Source organism: Phyllostomus hastatus, unplaced genomic scaffold, assembly GCF_019186645.2.
Source record: "Phyllostomus hastatus isolate PE091 unplaced genomic scaffold, TTU_PhHast_1.1 phas_scaffold_46, whole genome shotgun sequence".
Taxonomy (NCBI): Eukaryota; Metazoa; Chordata; class Mammalia; order Chiroptera; family Phyllostomidae; genus Phyllostomus; species Phyllostomus hastatus.
The window spans coordinates 3,683,961-3,701,256 of NW_025334032.1; the positions used below are offsets into that span (position 1 = coordinate 3,683,961).

At 37.9% G+C, this 17,296-nt stretch overlaps 1 protein-coding gene across 1 annotated transcript in view; it reads left to right on the top strand.

Moving 5' to 3' along the window:
• Positions 1–4,317, top strand: part of IPO5 (importin 5) — a 46,685-nt gene extending 42,368 nt beyond the window's left edge. The window contains exons 24-26 of the mRNA XM_045821391.1: positions 105–333; positions 2,309–2,450; positions 3,032–4,317. Of these exons, the coding sequence (XP_045677347.1) occupies positions 105–333; positions 2,309–2,450; positions 3,032–3,118 (458 nt within the window). The 3' untranslated portion in view covers positions 3,119–4,317. The remainder of the gene's footprint in view (positions 1–104; positions 334–2,308; positions 2,451–3,031) is intronic.
• Positions 4,318–17,296: the final 12,979 nt, after the last annotated feature.

Genomic DNA, 17,296 nt, shown 5'->3' on the forward strand with positions numbered 1-17,296 from the left:
GCATTTCCTCACTATAATGAATAACTGGACCAAAGATAAATATTTATTTTCATTTGCATAAAAATGTGAGCTTTTAACTGGCATTTTTTAAATGCTTATTTTAGAAGCACTCCCACTGTTGGTAAGAGTTATACAGTCTGTCGGTTCTAAGACCAAAGAAAATGTTAATGCTACAGAGAACTGCATCTCAGCAGTAGGGAAAATTATGAAGTACAAACCTGACTGTGTGAACATTGAAGAAGTCCTGCCACACTGGTTGTCATGGCTTCCACTACATGAAGATAAAGAAGAAGCTGTTCAGACTTTCAATTATCTGTGCGATCTGATTGAAAGGTAAGAAAGAGAACAGCCCTGACTGGTGTGGTTTAGTTGTTTGGGCGTTGTCCCACAAAGTGAGGGGTCAGCAATTCAGTTCCCAGTCAGGACACATTGGTCCCCAGCCACAGGCACATATAGGAGGCACCCTATCAATGTCTCTTGATGTTTCTCTTAATCTCTTTCTCCCTCCTCTTAGTTCTGTAAAGGAGTAAATAAATACATAAATAATTTTTAAAAAAGAAAGAGAACAGATAGACCTTATTTCTTTCCCCTTCACATATAACAGTGCTTCCAGTGCACAGCCCTCAGGTCTGTAGGTTTGTAATAATGCTGTCTTTATGAGTCATGTTAAGAAACCATATTACAGTTAAGATTGCCTCATAATCTAATTTGGGATATTTATGGAATTAAATTGAACGGATGAGGCATTACAGAATATGTTTTAAGGCTTCCTTTTATTCTGTCTCCCACCTCATCCATCCAATTCATTCATTCATTTGGCTTTACTTTTTTTTTTTACTTTCCATTTTACTGAGGTATAAATGACTATTAGTAGATGAGATTGAAGTATTGGGTTGGCCAAACAGTCTGTTTAGTTTTTTTCATAAAATGGAAGACAGATTTTTTTTTTCATTTTCTCCAGTAACTTTATTGATTTGTATATTTTGAGTGTGTCAGCTATCTCCTTTGTGGTATAACATTGATTTTTCTCAGTTAATGTCTCAATTTGATCGTTGTCAACTTCAACTGGTCTGCCCAACTTTGGAGCTTCATTCAGGGAGAAATCTCCAGCACGAAACTTTGCAAACCACTTTTGACACGTTTGTTCAGTCACAACACCTTCTCCATACACTGCACAAATCTTTTCTTCACATTTCAGTTGCATTTTTACCTTAATTGAAATCATAGAGCATAATATGTTGAAAATGTTACATATTTTCTTCCATCTTCAATATTAAAATAGCTACACAAAAATTCACTGATTTTGATAAGTTTTTTTAATGCACGCTTGATATAACAGCTGCCACAATGACAGAATTGTTCCTAATGAAGTTAAAGACAACTAAGCACTACTAGAGTCATCTTACAGGAAAAACCAAACAGACTTTTTGTCCAGTTATGTCAATGAGTAAATCTAAGAATTGCAACAACCTGGAGGTTATAGAAGCCATAAAAGGCATGTTCTCTGGTGGTCTGTTTTTCTAAGTTCAAGTTCCCCTAAATATTAGTCAGGTCTAGGCTCTGTTGCTATTAATTACTTCTTTTAGTTTGTGAATAAGTCCAAGGGCTATAACCACTCGTATCTTAGAGTTTTTAGAAATGGACCAATGGTCATATTTCTTTATGCTTGTAAGTTCACATTACACAAATAATTATGTTTGAGCCTTCCTGCTGAGAATAGCCATCCTGGAGACTATGCATTCCTTACCTGCTTCTGCCTCCAAAGTGACCATTTTCCACCATGCTGTTTGACCATCTCCTTTGGAAATGACTGCTCTGGAAATCTAATTAAATTCACTGTTACATTTCTTTGCATTAAACCTACCTGTAGTTTATTTCTTGGCTTATTCTTAAAATGCCCATCTATCAGTGTGATTTATTTTAGAAACCTTTTGTAGTATGTGAATGAAATTTGTATGAAGAAGGTGTTATTCTTGTTAATATCTTTTTGTTTTAATAAGTCACATTATTCTTAAAGCAGTTAGAGTACAGCATTCTATTTTTTGGCCCTTAAGCATCCCTGAGAGATGAGCCAAGTATTTTTTTCTAATTTATATGGGGAAAAAACTGAAGAGCTAATAAGTAAAATCAGCTGGGTTTCCTCCTACTGAATTTAAAAAGGCAGTTGATTTTAGTAAGTGCATAATCACTCTGTTTTAAAACCTTATAACAAAATCCAGTGTTAGAGGAAGGGTGTAGGAAAGTATAAGTGCTTGAGTGATTTCTTTTTGTAATTTTCATTTATAATGGGTTTCTTCTCTTTTGTCAGTAATCACCCAATTGTTCTTGGCCCAAACAATACCAATCTGCCCAAAATATTCAATATAATTGCCGAAGGAGAAATGCATGAGGCAATTAAACATGAAGATCCTTGTGCCAAACGTTTGGCTAATGTAGTTCGCCAGGTACAGGTAAGCTGATCTGGTTAAATTGGTGAAGGGGAAGTAAAATGGTTTGGTGTTTTTGTATTGTTTTTATATTCTTCATTAGAAGGAAATAGAAATCTAATCTAAGGAAATCTTATTTTTATATTCTCTTCATACCTCAAATGGATTATGCTTATTTATATGTCCTCATTATATATTAGAACTGAAACCTTTCTCTTCAATTTGAGACGTTTTGCACCTTTGGTTCATGCTTAACACATACTCATTATGTATAAATTTGTCTGTGTAACTGGGGAAGAAAAAAGATGCAGCTGGTCTCATATTTTTAAATGATTTTTACTTTCTAAATTCATGTGCGTTGGCTACTTGAATGTGTCATCTACCTATTGTAGCTTTATCAGTGCAAAAATGAAGAAAACTTACTGTAAATACAATGAACTTTAAAGAAATGAGTAGGTCTTACTTTTACAGTGATACTCATCGAACTAATATACTTGGGAAGAAAGTATTTTGGCGTTATTACCATCTGTCAAATGATGATTATTAAAATACTTCCACATGACCATTTCATCACATCTAAATCTGTGAAAATGTTTTTTCCGTAGACTTCTGGAGGATTGTGGACTGAATGCATAGCACACCTCAGTCCTGAGCATCAGGCAGCCATACAGGAGCTCCTGAACTCTGCTTGAAGGGCCTTAATATCACCACCAGAAAACTAACTGCAAATAAACGTTACCATTTTGTTTAGGTTTCTTTGTTTTGTTTTTAAGAAAAAGAGAACAGTAGAGTTGTGTGTAGGCTATTCTTCTGCAAAGCTGCAACAGCAGAAAGAGAAGCACTGGGTTTCAGATTGGTATTTAAATGGATTTGTATCATACCACCGAAGAAGTTCCCATAAGCCCTATAGTAGCACTGAAGAGTATTTTTTTATTGGTATTACCCACCAATCTGAAAGTGAAAGGGAAATAAAATTAATTTTTCTCTTTAAGACATAAGGAAATTTAAGACAAACAGCTTTAAGATCCGTTACTCACCATAGATATGTGTTAGAATTAGAGCGTGTCTTTTTGTAAGGTAGAAAGAATCCTACCCTGCAGACTAGTAGATCCAAGAATTGGAGGGGAAAAAAGCTGAAGATAAAAACAAGCATGAAGATGTCATATTTTATCTCACTTTCAGTGTGTTGTTTTTTTCCCCCAAAAGGCTTATGTGGTGACTCAGATTGGAAAGCTTTTTAGCTTCCAGCCCTTGAATGTGAGGTGTTGTTGGCATGTCTGGCAGTAGTTTCTCATTTTCTCCTCAATAAACAGCATTGAAATACAAAAGAAATCTGTGTAAAAATTCCATATTGTCTGGCTTTGATTCATTTAATGTTTTTAATGTAAGAATAATATTTTTTAAAGTAGTAACTGTGGCTCTGAATGTTTTTTTCCCCTAATAATTTTCCTTGTGCAGTTCAAACTTAAAAACATAGTTTTTACCGTCTTCAACTTTAATTTAAGCTAAGTTATGATATACCTACTATGTTCACAATTGGTTACATTTTAAAACTAGTATTGTTATGTTTAGATATAAAAAGATTTGGCATAGTATTTTCATTACAAATTGTAATTGCTATAAAGCCACACACAACTTTTAAGCATTTAATTTCATGAGAAATGTGATGACTAAAATTATTTTCTAATTCAGTAAAATGTTTGCTTTTTTTATGTATTAACCTCATAGCAGTAAATGGTTTGTTTCTCAAATAATTTTTCTAAAAGATCTTAATAGATTTCTGTTGAAACATCAGTGTTAACACTTTTATGTTTTGTACTAATTTCAACCGTGGTATAAAAATGCATTTTATGCTTAGATCAGAATTTAAATTAAAGGTTTTTTTCCTTAAGTGATTTGCATTACTTTATTAAAAACTGAATCTGAAATGGAATGTAAGGTAGAATGGATTATATAAAGATGGTTCACTTGGTAGCAGCTTTGAATACATTTTCAGTTTTCAGCTATTATTATTAGCCTGGAAACATCAGTGTCTGTCAGAACAACATGTTGAATGACTTCACTATCACAGTCTTTGCTTTCAGTGGGTACCTATTTGACTTGGAATGTTCTTGGGTAATATTTGGAGCTACTTTATACTCTTTATTCTTTTATATATTTATTTTCATTTTTTAAATTTTTATTGAATTCATTGGGGTAATACTAGTTAATGAAATTATACAGGCTTCAGGTATGCAGTTCTATAATACATCATCTGTATTTTGTATGTTTACCACCCAAAGTCAAGCCTCCTTCCATCACCATGTATCACCTCGATACCCTCTTCTACTTCCTCACTTCCCCCTTCCCCTCAGGTAAGCACCATACTCTTGTCTCTGTCTATGTACCCCATATCCCCCACATAGTAAAAATGTGTCAGAACAACCCTCTTCTGCTTTCTTACATAGAACAGAGTTTGAAAGGCCAGTAAACTGGAGCAATTGGGGTCTAATTATTACTACACTTAAAGAAAACATTCAGATGAAAGTGTGGTCTGAAGATGGCTACATTATTTTGGAGTGTCTATTGTTTGCAAAGCACTTATGGGTAAGAACCTCATAGCTCCTGTTTTAAATATTAATGGAATAATCAGAAGATGGACCAGTAAAAAGAGCCTAAGGTCACCAAAAAATAGTAAATGCGCATAAATCAATCAAAAGCTGATTGGATCCTTCTTGACAGTAAAATAAGTGGAGTTGAGTCAAGATAATCAGGAAAAGTTAGTACAAAAGGCTATTACTGTGACATGATCTGTAATCCAGGACTCATAATTAATTGTAATATGTTATTCTATTAATTATCTGTGAGAAACTTAATACCTGGTTTTATTTACGCTCAGATGAAAGTTTACCATTTTTTTCTTTTATACCAAAATTTGTGGCCTTGCGTTTCAGCCAGTAATGTTGTGAACCCAAGCTATGTCGAGGAGGGGGGAAATATGTGTGGCTTTTAGATTTTCTAACAGGATTGAGTTGCATGCACAAGTTAGAAATTTTTAACATAACTTTGTAGTATTTTTTTTTAATGCTGTCAACTTGAAAATTAAAATTGTAAAAGCTAATTTGACAGTTCTGTAATGGGAGGCAACTGTATCAAAATGTTGGAATTGTAGTTTGACTAACAGAACCATCAGTATATACATGAGCAAATATTCTTGATGCACCTGGTCTTAGAACAAATAAGGGGGAGAGCATATCTATAGTGCTGTTGTAAGCATATTTTTATGATCTAATCTTTAATGATTGATTATTTGGAATTAAAACAATTTGAAAGGCTAAGGAGCTAGCTAAATGTTTTGCTGAAATTGGTACTGCTTCATTCTGCCTACAAGTATTACATCAAAAGATCTAGCTCTTGTCTTGTTACACAGAAATCACTTTGCTCCTCTTAATCCCTCTTTGCCTAAAATAAACAACACCCAAAACCTGCCATCATTCATTTTCTGAGCCCTGGAAGTATGAGTACCAGTTTTTTAGAAGTGATTTATCTTCAAGGAGTAGGCACTTGAACTTCCAAATGGGTGGAAAGGGGGCTGGTTAACTCTAAAACCATCAGTTGTAACTCTAACAGTCATTTGCTAGACAATATTTGGGCTTATTCTATGTATTATGTATATTGCTACGTATTTGAGTGAACAAATACCAATGCTTTGAAAATAAATTAGAGTTCTACTTCTAAGAATAAAACTAAAAGCAGTACAACAATGGTTTGTATGTAAAACATCACAAAAAAATGGTCTTTAAATTCCATGTGAGGCAGCAGAGTAGAATTGTGAAATATTCCTCAATAATTTTGGATCTTAAACTGTGCGTTACTTGTTGATTGATCTAGACATCTGTTTTTGTCCTCTTGACTAGCATTCAGAACCTAACTGAAATTAAGACTAGTGCCATTTGATACTGTTTAGAAATTAGTTCCCCTACTTCCCTGGAAGTTTTGTATCAGATAGATAGAAAATACAAATTTTGAATCACAGCCTGACAATATCCTGTGGTCTTAAAGTATACCTTGAAAGATTATAGTGTTAAACGGTTAAGACCATGGTTAAGACCAAGGATCAACAAATTCTAAAGGACTAAACAATAAATATATAGGGCGTTGCAGGCTCCAAGGTCTCTGTCTCAACTACCGCAGCCATTCTAGCACAATGCTAAGTAAGTGTGTAGCTGTTTGATTAAATTCCAAAAACAGGCTGCCCAAAGTTTGCCCTTCACCTGATTAAAAAAACATTGACGGGGTTCAGAAATTTGCATTGTACATGTTTTGACATCTTGGACAAATTCACCTGTGCCATAGTTGCCCACTCTCTAAAGTGGAAATAATAGGACACGTGTAGTCCTAACTGCTTATGAGTCTGGGCCTATGCCAAGCTCCTTAACCTCTCTCTATATCAGTATTCATGAAAGTTCAACTGTATCTACCCACAGGTTGGTTGTGAGGCTTGAGGTAGTAGGTATACATAATATATAGAAACTCCTAGGACAGTGTCTGGCAGTGAAGGTCCATTAAAAGTACACGTTTGAAGAGATAGAGTTAATTGCATTGTACATGTTTTTACAGCTAGTTGATTGTCATATTCCATGGAAAATGTAGGACTCGTGAACCAAAAAGAATCCAGACATTTTTATTATGTAACAAAAGTCATTGGGTTGGCCAAAAAGTTCATTTGGGTTTTTTCTATAAGATGGCTCTAGTAGCGCTTAGTTGTCTTTAACTTCATTTGAAACAATTTTGTTACATTGTATTGTGACAGCTGTCAGTCATATCAGCATGCATTTTTTCAAAACTCAAAATCAGTAAGTTTTTGTGTAGCCATTTTAATATTGAAGATGGAAGAAAATACACAACTTTTTCAGCGTATTATGCTTTATTATTTCAAGAAAGGTAACGCACCTGAAACAATGATTTGTACAGTGTATTATGGAGAAGGTGCTGTGACTGAACAAACAAGTCAAAAGTGGTTGGCAAAGTTGCATGCAGATTTCTTGCTGGACAGTGCTCCACAGTCAGACCAGTTGAAGTTGATAGCAATCAAATTGGGGCATTAATTGAGAACAATCATTATACCACACAGGAGATAGCCAACATACTCAAAATATCCAAATCAATACAGTTATTAGTGAAAATGAAAAAACTGTCTTTTTACCTAAATGGACATTTTAGTCAATACAGTGGCTCGAGTGTAAGTGCTGAGGAAAGCACATGGTCTGCCTTCAGGTAGAGAAAACAGATAATTACATAGCAAGGAAAAGTATAGAGTGCTGAGTGTAATAGGAAGAAGTCAGGGAAATGAGTCATTAAATAATACAAGTAGGATGTGCATACACTGGCTTTGAGACAGGATAGTAAGAAGCTAGGGAAATTCTTTAGCAAGTAACATTGGGAAACAGCTGAAAATTTACAACCAGGTGCAGTGTCACCAGAGTAGAAGGCCCCCAGTGCCAGGCAGTGCTCAGGATAACCTCTCCTCCCCTAGCCTTTCCTTTCTGGAGATAACATCTAGGCCTCAGTTGTATTTCAGCTCCAGGCACAGAAAAGTGGCAAAACCAGGTGGACAACACCAGAACCGACTACAATAACTAAAGACTTCCTACCCTGGCTCTGAACATCCAGTAGAGACCATGACCCTGGAGAACTGATAAATATTCTCCTGAAACTCCCCCCTGAGACCTCCTCTAAGATTCCCACCTGCAAGAAAGAAAAAGCCTCAAGACAAAGGACCTCAACAAGTGTATGTGCTCTCCCCTAGGGAGAAGCCTGCACCATTCTCTTTCTCACATCTTTCCTCACAGGCACTGGTGTCCTAAACTCTAAAGCAAATGGGCATCTGGCAGCTTGTCCCAGGCTAACCCCCTGAACCTGTCCCCAAAGTCCCCTTTCCTCTGACTTCCCAGTGAGCTAAGGCAACCCAGCCTAGGCTCTCCTATTGTCTGCTCCTATGCCAAGCCCTCCTTTCACTGTCCCCAGGTTTAATAAATGTATTTTTGTAGTCGACTGGACTTGTGAAATCTTTCCTACAAGAAGTCAAGAAACCACATAGTACACCTGGCCCCCAGGCAGACCCTCTTAGGGCCAGGCTCCTGTCTGGTAACAGCTCCAGTATAGGCATTCTAGCAAACTGTGCCAGAGACAAAATATGTCCACTCCTGGTCATTGAACCCTCCCCCTGCCCCACTGTGAGTGAGGCTTTCTATCCAGCCTTGCCACCATTGTGATTTTCCAGGGCCTGTGTGACAGAAATGGCCCACAGTGGGAAACTTGGGACCAGTGCATAACACGAGAGAATATTGTCATGATTATGTTGACAGTGAAAAGAGATCATGCCAAGTCATTTGTACCCCATTTAGACTTGGTCTTGACCTCCAATTGCCGTTATCCTGATTTCACCATGTCTAGAAACCTCCCAGTGGAGCAGGTGGCCTTTGTTGTTTCTGTTCATCCCAGTAGCATGTGGCTGCTGTTTACCACTTAAATTTCACACTCCCAGATTGTCTCAAATCCATCTCCTCTTGGTCTCAGCTCTCATTTTTCATGTAGATTTAAACATCTAGCCATTGAATTAAAGCCCTCCTTGGACAGAAGATAAAGAATAGTTATGATGTTTCATTTTCTGATTATAAAAAGATTTTAAGTGTATTAAAGGTTCAGAAAAGATAGTTCTATTTCCAAAAATGTATATAGCCCATCAATACTTTTAGTGCTCTTAAGTTGGGTCTCATGGAAAAAGTCACTGTAAATGATCATTAAGGTCATATTGTAGCTGGTGTTTTAAGAAAAAAGTAAAAGTATAAAATAGCAACAAATGTAAAGACATTATAATAGTTTGAAATAACTTTCAATAGAGTCATATTAACCTAAATAGCAATAGTAAAGGATTCTGAGGAGAAACAAGGTTTACATCTGAGAACACTTAATTTCTGATTCACAATGGGGATCATTTCTTTCTTCCCTCTGGAGACATGAATCGGGCTCTGGGCAGGCCTTCAGGGATCCCACTCACTCTGAAGTGAAGTGCTTCCCCAGACTACTCAATGTGAATGCAATGATCATCTCTAAAAAGTCACTCAGAGGGAATGCTAAGCTGGAGGAATGGCCAGCAGCCCCTGATTCCATCCTAGCATTTGATTCCACTCACCATACCATCCCTTACACCCACCTGATAAGGGAATCCTGGACCCACAGGCTTTCTGCTGTTTAAAAACTGCCTCAACTTGCAGATAAGGGACTGTTTTTCTTTGTATCCACTTCTTTATTGTACTAGGAAAGCATTTGCTTCTTGCCTGAACCTGTTTTCATAGCAAACATCCCATCTTGGCCTTTGGGTTATCTAGAATAGATTATTTCTAAGCAGTTTCTTTTGGATACCCCAAAGACTTCCTCTGATTTGTGTGTGGAAGTGAGTACTGGTGAGAATTCAAAGAAATAATGTAACCGAAGTGCTCAGGGGGAGAAAGGTAGTGGGTGTTACTGTGACAGCTACATCCAGGCAGGCCCTTGAGACAAGCCCCAATCATTCAAACATTCCAAAAACCCACCAAGATTGAGAACCTATTGATAACCTAAACTTCCTATTTCTGAACCCATCTGAACATTTTCTGGAAACATTTTATTGAAAAGACCCACGACATTTTTTCAAGCCAGATGGCATGGGTAATTGGATAAAGAAGGAATGCTCTCTTCCTTTAATTTCCATACATTACAAAATATGGAGGTATTTGAGGAGAGGCCTGAATTCCGGAGAGTCTTCAGTTTTATTTAACTTTTTTTAAGATTGTATTTATTTTTAGAGCAAGGGGAAGGAAGGAAGAGAGGGAGAGAAATATCAATGTGAGAGGCAGCCATCAGCTAGCTACCTCTGGTACACACCCAACTAGGGACTGAACCAGTAAACGCAGGCATGTGCCCTGACTAGGATCCAACTGGAGACTTTTCAACTTTATAGGAATACATGCAACCAATGGAGCCACACAGGTCAGGGCTTATTTAACTTACTTTTTACACAAAGGATTACCTGTACCTCATTCAAAATTCAAAGTTTATCAAACTTGCCACTCTGTCCCTGAGCTACCCCCATTCAGTTCCTTTGTGAAAGAAAAATTCACAGAACTCGTTCCCTACAGAAGCTTTTTGCTACCTGTAATTCATATCCTCCTTCCGGAATGAAGTTAGCACTCCTGATGAAATACCTGAGTGTCTTTCTAGTAGATAGAACTCAGGTTAAAAGCTGCTGAGAAACTACCCGTCCACCTCATTAACCAAGCCTGAATTGTTTAACCAGATATTTGAGTTGTTTTTTTAATAAACCAATGACCATTTATTGTAATTTTTTGCCTCTAAGTGCTTCTTAGAAATTGGCCTGCGTGAGGCCTATGTCTTTGTAGTAAATGTATAAGATTCCAACATAACTAAATTGTCTAAAAGGATTTTTTTAAACATCCTTCACAATAGGAAAGATTATCCTTATGTATCCTTCCAGGATTATTCATATTCAAGTGGCTTTTTGGAATAAAAATTACTTCATTTTGGCTAGGGATAAGTTCTCATTAAAGATAGAGATTGAGCCCTGACTGGTGTAGCTCTGAGGGTTGGGTGTTGTCCCGCAAATCGATGTTTCTCTGCCTCTTTTTCTCTCTCCTTTCCCCTCTCTCTAAAAATAAATAAAATCTTTTCTAAAAAAAAGAGAGGTTGAACATCCTTTGCTCTTTAATTGACAACATTTAAATTGATATGCTTAGCACTGGTTACCATGAAAATGTTAAAACTAGGTCATCACACTGACTTAGAACCTCATTTCATCTTAAACTAAGTGGCATCAGGCTTAAATCAGCACAACAGGTTTCATTCTCATTAGCATATTTTAATTATGTATGTTCATAAAATGATATTTACTAGCAATTTCATGTTATTTTTTCAAAATAATGTTCTGGTTTTAGTATATTTTTGTGGTTGCCTACTGTTTTTTCATTTGTGGCAATGATATAAATTTTCCTTTTAAGTGCTTTTTGAAAAAAGCCAGTGAATTGATTTTTTTAAAGATTTTATTTATTTCTAGAGAGGGAAGGGAGGGAGAAAGAGAGAGAGAGAGAGAGAAACATCAATGTGCGGTTGCTGGGGACTGTGGCCTACAACCCAGGCATGTGCCCTGACTGGGTATCAAACCTGCGATGCTTTGATTCACAGCCTGCACTCAATCCACTGAGCTATGCCAGCCAGGGCTGATTTTTTAAAATAGTGTAATGTAAACAACTGCTTTGGGGGTGTAACAGAAATCATGCAGATGGTACTCATGATTGAAGTCTAGGAAATACATTTTCTTGGCCATGGTTTACAATGCTATCATATAGGTTCAATGCTATCATATAGGTTTGTTTTACCTAGTGGTGAGAAATACAATGCAATAATTATTCTGTCACATTAGATGAACAAAAGTCAGCAAGAATATGATTCATCCAACAAGACACTGGGAGGCATGAGTGAGACAAAAACAATAGAATCATACAGGTTTGTGTGGGTTTTTTAAACTTTTTTTAAGTAAGAAAAAATGAGTTTTAATCTTAGTGTTTGGCAAAAATTTTAAATGGAAGAAAGTGATTTTCATTCTTTTAATCAACATGTGGAAAATTCAGTAAGATTTCAAAGTAATGCATAGAGTACAATGCTATTTTTGTATAAATAAAAAAATGAAAGTAGAGCTTGTGTTTGTGTGCTTGTCACTCAAGTGATTCAGAAGATACAGTAAATAGGGAGGGAAGATGGCAGCAAGACAGGTGGGAGCGGAGTCCACTGCTCCCTGTGCACAGGTGAAACACCTAGCCAATCTTCTGAGGAAAAGAGCAGACAGCCAATGGTATCTGAGCATATATGAAGATTGGATGCCAAAACTGTGGAGGACATTGAAAAATCAGATGGTAAGGACAGTGTTTCAGGACAATAAGGTCCCTGGAACCAGCGCAGGGACCAGGGAGGCTGCAGCCCCAAGTCTGGCCTGCCATGTCTGCCACAGGATTCTTGGGGGAGAGCCAGGTCAACAGCTCCCTCCCCTGCCAAACAAGGTTTGAGCAGCACCAGGAGGGACTTGGATGCTTGAAGTCACAGGGGGAGAATAAGGACAAAGTGGCAAACATACAGGGGTAGTGTGTACCCACTGAAACTTTAGACACCAGCTTGGAAGAGTTGGGCAGTGATGGGCCGTGACCCTGTCAGTCCCAGGTCTGGTTGGAGAGCTGGGCTGTGTGAGAGGCCAGGTGCTTGTTTGCACCAGCAGGCTTGAATAGGACGGATTTTTGAAAAAGAGAGGAAAAAAAGAGGCACTCAGCAGCTGTTTAGGGAATTCTGCAGCAGCTGCCCCGCCTCTGGCCCCTCTAGCCCTGGCCACAGCGGCTGCACTCCTGCTGCAGCAGTGGAGGCTGAGCTCTCAGGTTAAGAGGCCCAGAGGTGGAATGCCCCTGACCCCAATATCCCTGCTGCCACAGCAGTGGAGGCTGAGCACTCACACCCGAAGCCCCGGGGACAGCGCACACCCGAACGCGTGGCTCAGACGTTGACAATCCCACCCCAGCAAAACAGGCCCAGCACTCATGCCTGCAGCTCTGGGACAAAGCTTCCTGACCCTGCTGCCTAGATGCACCTTGCCCAATCCCATCCCCTGGCACAGCAGCAAAGGAGGCAGGTGCCCACATCTGAAGCAGCAGCCACAGTGGCACCCCCACCCTGCAGGGCTGACTGGCTCTCTAAGAGAAAGGTGGAGAAGCCACCTCAGAGGACAACTGCAGGGCTCAAGGAGTCAACAATGCCCAGAAAGACTTAAGGGGGTTCGGGGGGGGGGGGGGTGTCAAACCACACTGAAAAGACTCTAAGAGTCCCTAGCATCTAGGATACCAAAGAGCAAGAAGGTGGTTTGTGATTGCCCCTAATTGGTGCACCTCAAGGATACCACAACTGGTGAACTCAAGACACAAGCTGGACACAGAAAGGCACTGGGGGCCCAGCAACATACTGAGGAACTGGGCTGAAGGCTGGACAACCGTGAAGAGTACTGCTCAGACCTGGCCTGCATCTGCACAAAATCACAGGAAGGGAGAAAAGCAAAATCAACTCCCCCTCAGCCTGCAGCAGCCAGGAAGACCAGCAGAACTGGCTAGACTGGTTTAAAGCCAACAGGAGGCTTTTTTTTTAAATTCCCACTTCCTTTCTTCCTTTATTTCTTATTTTTATTCCTTCTTCCTTTTTCCTTCCCTTTTTTTATCCCCCACAAGTGAGACAATAAAATCTGGAGCTGTGAAAGAACCAGAGTTAGACCAAAAGAGGGGTCATCCCAAAACTGAGACAGTGAGACAAATCTCACTTTGCTACTCCAGAGAACTTGTAAGTTATTATATATTTGTATTATTATTTTTTCATTATTCGTACATCTCTTATTTTATTAGTATTTGTTTCTCTTCTTTCTGTTTAGTCTTCTTCACTTGGTTTGTTAAATTGCATTGACTGGTTTCCCTTGTTCTCTCTTTCATAGTGTATTTTTAATTTACCATCTTTTACTTCACTTGTGTTCCAATAGCACACTACTCTAGGTCATGTACTTCCTATTCTTCTTATACAGATCGTATATATTCTGTCATATGATTTTTGTTCCATTATTATAGTAAATAATTGTTGTTCCACACAATTATAAGTACTAAACATCACCCAGATCTTAGCCCATTTCACTGTTTTCCAGAAATTTATTACAGTTGTGGTTAATTCTATTCTCTCACACACTACACCTATTTTCTATCCTTTACCCTCACTTTACTTCATAATGTGACCTTCCACAACCTTAATGCTCTCTAGATCAAACTCACAATACTTCCACACACTAACAAGAGTCTTATCTTTTTTCCACTCTTTTTAAAAGTGGCTAGATGGGTGGAATATCATAGTTGACACTATACATACCCAAAGGATCTCCTATCTCTTCTCTATAGGTCAGTACTTTAAATACCATAGAATACACTCCCACCATCTTAAACCATTTTGCCTTCCCCCTCCAACTGATCAGAAAAAAAGAATAGGTCGGAGCTGTGAACACCAGTATACCTGCTCAAAGGGGAACCCCACCAACAAAGAAACCACCAACAGATAATAACAGATGAATGTGAAAGAGGGAGTGGAAGCCACACTAACCTCAACCCAGGACCTATCAGCAAATACAACTAAATGGTGGAGAAATTACTCAGAACAAACCACTGAACAAGAGTGGAGAGAAGCCTCAAAACCACATACAGACAGAAGAAACAGCTGTGACAAAACTTGTCCACTCCTGCACAACAGAATACAACACATGGTGAAAAGAGTGACCCTCAGTTAACCAGCTGGAGGGAAGGACAGACCAAGAAAGCTCCAACAACAATCAAATCCAAAGATATACACAGAGATAACATAAATAACAGCCCAAGACCAGTGATCTTGGGAGATCAAGGAGAAGGTGCCACTGAATCTCACAGGTATTCTACTGTACAAATTCACACCTTAAACCCAGGGAGTTAGAACATATCAATTTAAGAAGCACAGGCTAACAAAAAGAGTCTCACAGACAATGGGAAGACAAAGAAACAATCCCCAAATGAAAAAAAAGGAGGAAGCCTCAGAATGAATGCTAAATGAAATAGAGGGAAGTCAATTATCAGATATTGAGTTCAAAGCAATGGTTATCAGGAAGCTCAATGAGCTCACAGAGAATTACTTAAAACTACAGGGAAACTACAATGAAATCACTGCAAACTATATCAGTGTGAAAAAAGAAATCGAAACTATCAACAAGAGCCAAGAGGAAATGAAGAATACAGTTTCTGAACTGAAGAACACAGTAGAAGGAATCAAAAGCAGGCTAGATGAAGCAGATGATCGGATCAGTGAGCTGAAGGACAAGGTAGAAAAAAAAAAACAAACACCCACATAGAGAAAGAAAAGGGAAAGAGACCCAGAAAGATTGAAGAGGTGTTAAGGGAAATGCAGGACAACATGAAACATAATAATACCAGTATAGTGGGATACTAGAAGGAGAAGAAGAGCAAGGGATAGAAAACTTGTTTGAAAAAGTAATGATAGAAACCTCCCTAATTTGATGAGAGAAAAAGTCACACAAATCCAGGAAACACAGAGAGTTCCAATCAAGAGGAACCCAAAGAAGCCTAGTTCAAGACACATAATAATTAAAATGGCAAAATTCCAAGACAAAGAGAGAATCTAAAGGCAGCAAGGGAGAAACAGGAAGTAACATACAAGGGACCCCCAATAAGACTAGCAGCTGACTTCTCAATGGAAATGCTCCAAGCCAGAAGGGAATGACAAGAAATATTGTAAGTAATGAAAACCAGAGGCCTGCAACCAAGACTATTCCATCCAGCAAGGCTCTCAATTAAAATGGAAGGTGAAATAAGGAGTAACCTGGACTAAAGAAGCCTCAAAGAATATACCTCCTCCAAACCAGCTCTTCAATACATGATAAATGGTCTACTTTAAGAACAGTAAGCAAAAGAGTGAGAAAGAGAGGAACACAGTTACAAAAAAATGGCAATGAATAAGTACCTATAAATAATAACCTTAAACATAAATGGTTTAAATGCCCCATTCAAAAGACATAGGATAGCTGAATGGATAAGAAATCATGACTGACACATATGATGCCTACAATAGATGCACCTTAACCAAAAGACCTACACAGACTGAAAGTGAAGGACTGGAAACAAATATTCCAACCAAATGGAAAGGGGGAAAAAAAAAGTCGGGGAAGCAATACCCATATCAGATAAAATACACTTCAAAAAAAGAGCCATAAAAAGAGACCCAGAAGGTGGCTTCATAATACTCAAGGGAAGAATCTATCAAAAAGACATAAACATTGTAAATATATATGCATCCAACATGGGAACACCCAAATACATAACAAAAAAAATATTGGAGGACTTCAAGAAAGGTATTGACAGCAATACAAATATACTAGGGGATTTCAACACCCCTCTTCAAAAATGGATAGATCTTACAAACAAAATATCAAGAAAGATGTTGTGGTATTGAACAATGTCCTAGATCAAATGAACTTAACTGATATATATACAGCTTTTCATCCCAAAGAAGCAAAATACACTTCTTTTCAAGTGCATGTGAAACCTTTTCAAAGACAGACCACATGATAGGTCACAAAACAAGCCTCAACACATTCAAGAAAATTAAAATCATATCAAACATTTTCTCCAACCATGAGGGACAGAAACTAGAAACCATCCTCAAGGAAAATACCCCAAAACATTCAAACTCATGGAAATTGAATAGTATGCTATTAAATAATGAATGGGTCAAGAATGAAATGAAAGAAGAAATCAAAAAGTTTCTGGAAACAAATGAAAATGAACTCACAACAATCCAAAACTTATGGGACACAGTGAAGGCAGTCCTGAGAGGGAAGTTCATTGCAACACAGGCCTACCTAAAAAAGATAGAAACATTTCAGATAAACCACCTAACCCTACAGCTACAGGAACTCGAAGAACAACAAAGACAGTGCAGAGCAAGTAGAAGGTACTAAATAACCAAGATCAGAGCACAATTAAATGACATAGAGACTAAAAGCAAAATTCTAAGTATCAATAAATTCAGGAGCTGGTTCTTGGAAAACATAAACCAAATTGGCAAGCCTTTAAGTAGACTCATTAAGAAAAAAAAAGAGAGGACCCAAATAAACACAATCAGAAATGAAAGAGAGATTACAACGGACACCACAGAAATACAAGGGATTGTAAAAAATTACTGCAAAGAACTATATGCCAAGAAATTTGAAAACCTAGGTGAAATGG